General features: G+C 44.7%; 1 protein-coding gene across 1 annotated transcript in view; it reads right to left on the reverse strand.

Moving 5' to 3' along the window:
- Nucleotides 1-1,207: 1,207 nt before the first annotated feature.
- LOC106011955 (hemagglutinin/amebocyte aggregation factor) overlaps nucleotides 1,208-1,471 on the reverse strand; it is a gene marked incomplete in the record, with an annotated part of 8,819 nt that continues 8,555 nt past the window's right edge. The window contains 1 exon segment of the mRNA XM_013083314.2: nucleotides 1,208-1,442. Within this exon segment, the coding sequence (XP_012938768.1) occupies nucleotides 1,379-1,442 (64 nt within the window).

Below are 1,471 nucleotides of genomic sequence, written 5' to 3' on the forward strand. Positions count from 1 at the left end.
ATTTTTTTTTCTTCTTTCTTTTGTCAGTGTTTTACGGCACTCGCAACTGCATACGGTCAAATGAGCGCGCAGGGCACAATAAAAAAAATGTTCATTCCGTAGGCAATTTTGAATTTTGCCCGGGTGGTGGCCAAAGCTTCCTCTTATCGATTTAAGACCACCAATGGATCTTTAATGAGCGCAACTTGCACACGAGACCTCCGAGATTTGTCCCCCTTGTCTGAGAAGGTTAGGTGTAGATCTTTCCTACCAGAAGATCAGGGGAGTGGATGAAAGACAGCAGTAAGGAGGAGTCAAGGAGCAGTAGAAAGGCTGCAGAAAGAGTCAGTAGCCCAGAGGTGGGGGCAAAGGAGGTGAGTGGGTGAAGACAGAAAGAGGAGACGAAATCAGACGACAGAACATTGCTAGAGAGCAGGAAAGGAGATGAAAGGAGACATTTTTAGAGAAGACATTTTTAGAGAAGACATTTTTTCGGTCGAACACGGGACCTTTGAATAAGAGGCGAACACCTTAACCTCTAGGCCACGAGAGCCCCCGAAGTGTGTCTGTGTCTGTGGTGCAGCGATTTGGTGCCTCGTTGTTCGCACGCAGGACACGAGTTCAATTCCAAAGTGGGAAGAATTTTTATCGAGTACCTCGGTATTTCTGCTGAGATGTTGTATCCCTCTCACCCCAGGTTGACCCTGATAAGAAGGGTCGGAAGTGGCCGTCCTGCTAAATGATCTAATTTGTGTTGATGGAGGCGTAAAATTACCTACAAAAATGTGACTGCGGTTGTAGCTGCAGCAAAAACAGCTTAGTACGTCTGTTTTGTTTTAGTAAGTGTTTTACGACACTTGCAACACAGTAAGGTCATATAAGTGCGGAAGATTAGAGGTGCTACAAGAGAGTAACAAACATAAAAAAGGAGGGGAGATAAGGACTATAGATGTTTGAAAGGAAAGAAGAAGCAAACCACACCAAAGCACCCGCCAACCACCCACTAAGTGCGTCTACGGGTAGTCGAGCAATTAGCACTAATTCAAAAAGAAAATATACTGAAACATCACAGTGACAGTTCTCAGTAATTATCGTTTCTTGCTACACTCTCTTCGGTAGCTTAAACCACAGTCTTCAGGTCGACTAATTAAACATTCAACATCGTTCAAATCAATGTCTCATCAAATTATATTATTGTCAAAATGAGTCGAAAAACGGTAGACATCACTCAAACTGTGTATCTGCATGTTTATTTTCATGTTCGATCACAATCGCATTGTTTTGAGAATTGTTATGGCACATTGCTTTGGTGCAACTAGACGTGATTTGACGTGGCGTGATATAACGTGACGTGATGCGACGTTACGCCACGTGACGTGACGTGTGTCCAATGACGTGCTCAGCCAACAGAAGGTCCGCCCAGGGCTGCGAGTTTGCAGATGTCAAACTTGAAGATTCGATCTCTGTGGGGGAGAAAGGAGGGGGGGGGGGG

Source organism: Aplysia californica, unplaced genomic scaffold (assembly GCF_000002075.1).
Source record: "Aplysia californica isolate F4 #8 unplaced genomic scaffold, AplCal3.0 scaffold00224, whole genome shotgun sequence".
Taxonomy (NCBI): Eukaryota; Metazoa; Mollusca; class Gastropoda; order Aplysiida; family Aplysiidae; genus Aplysia; species Aplysia californica.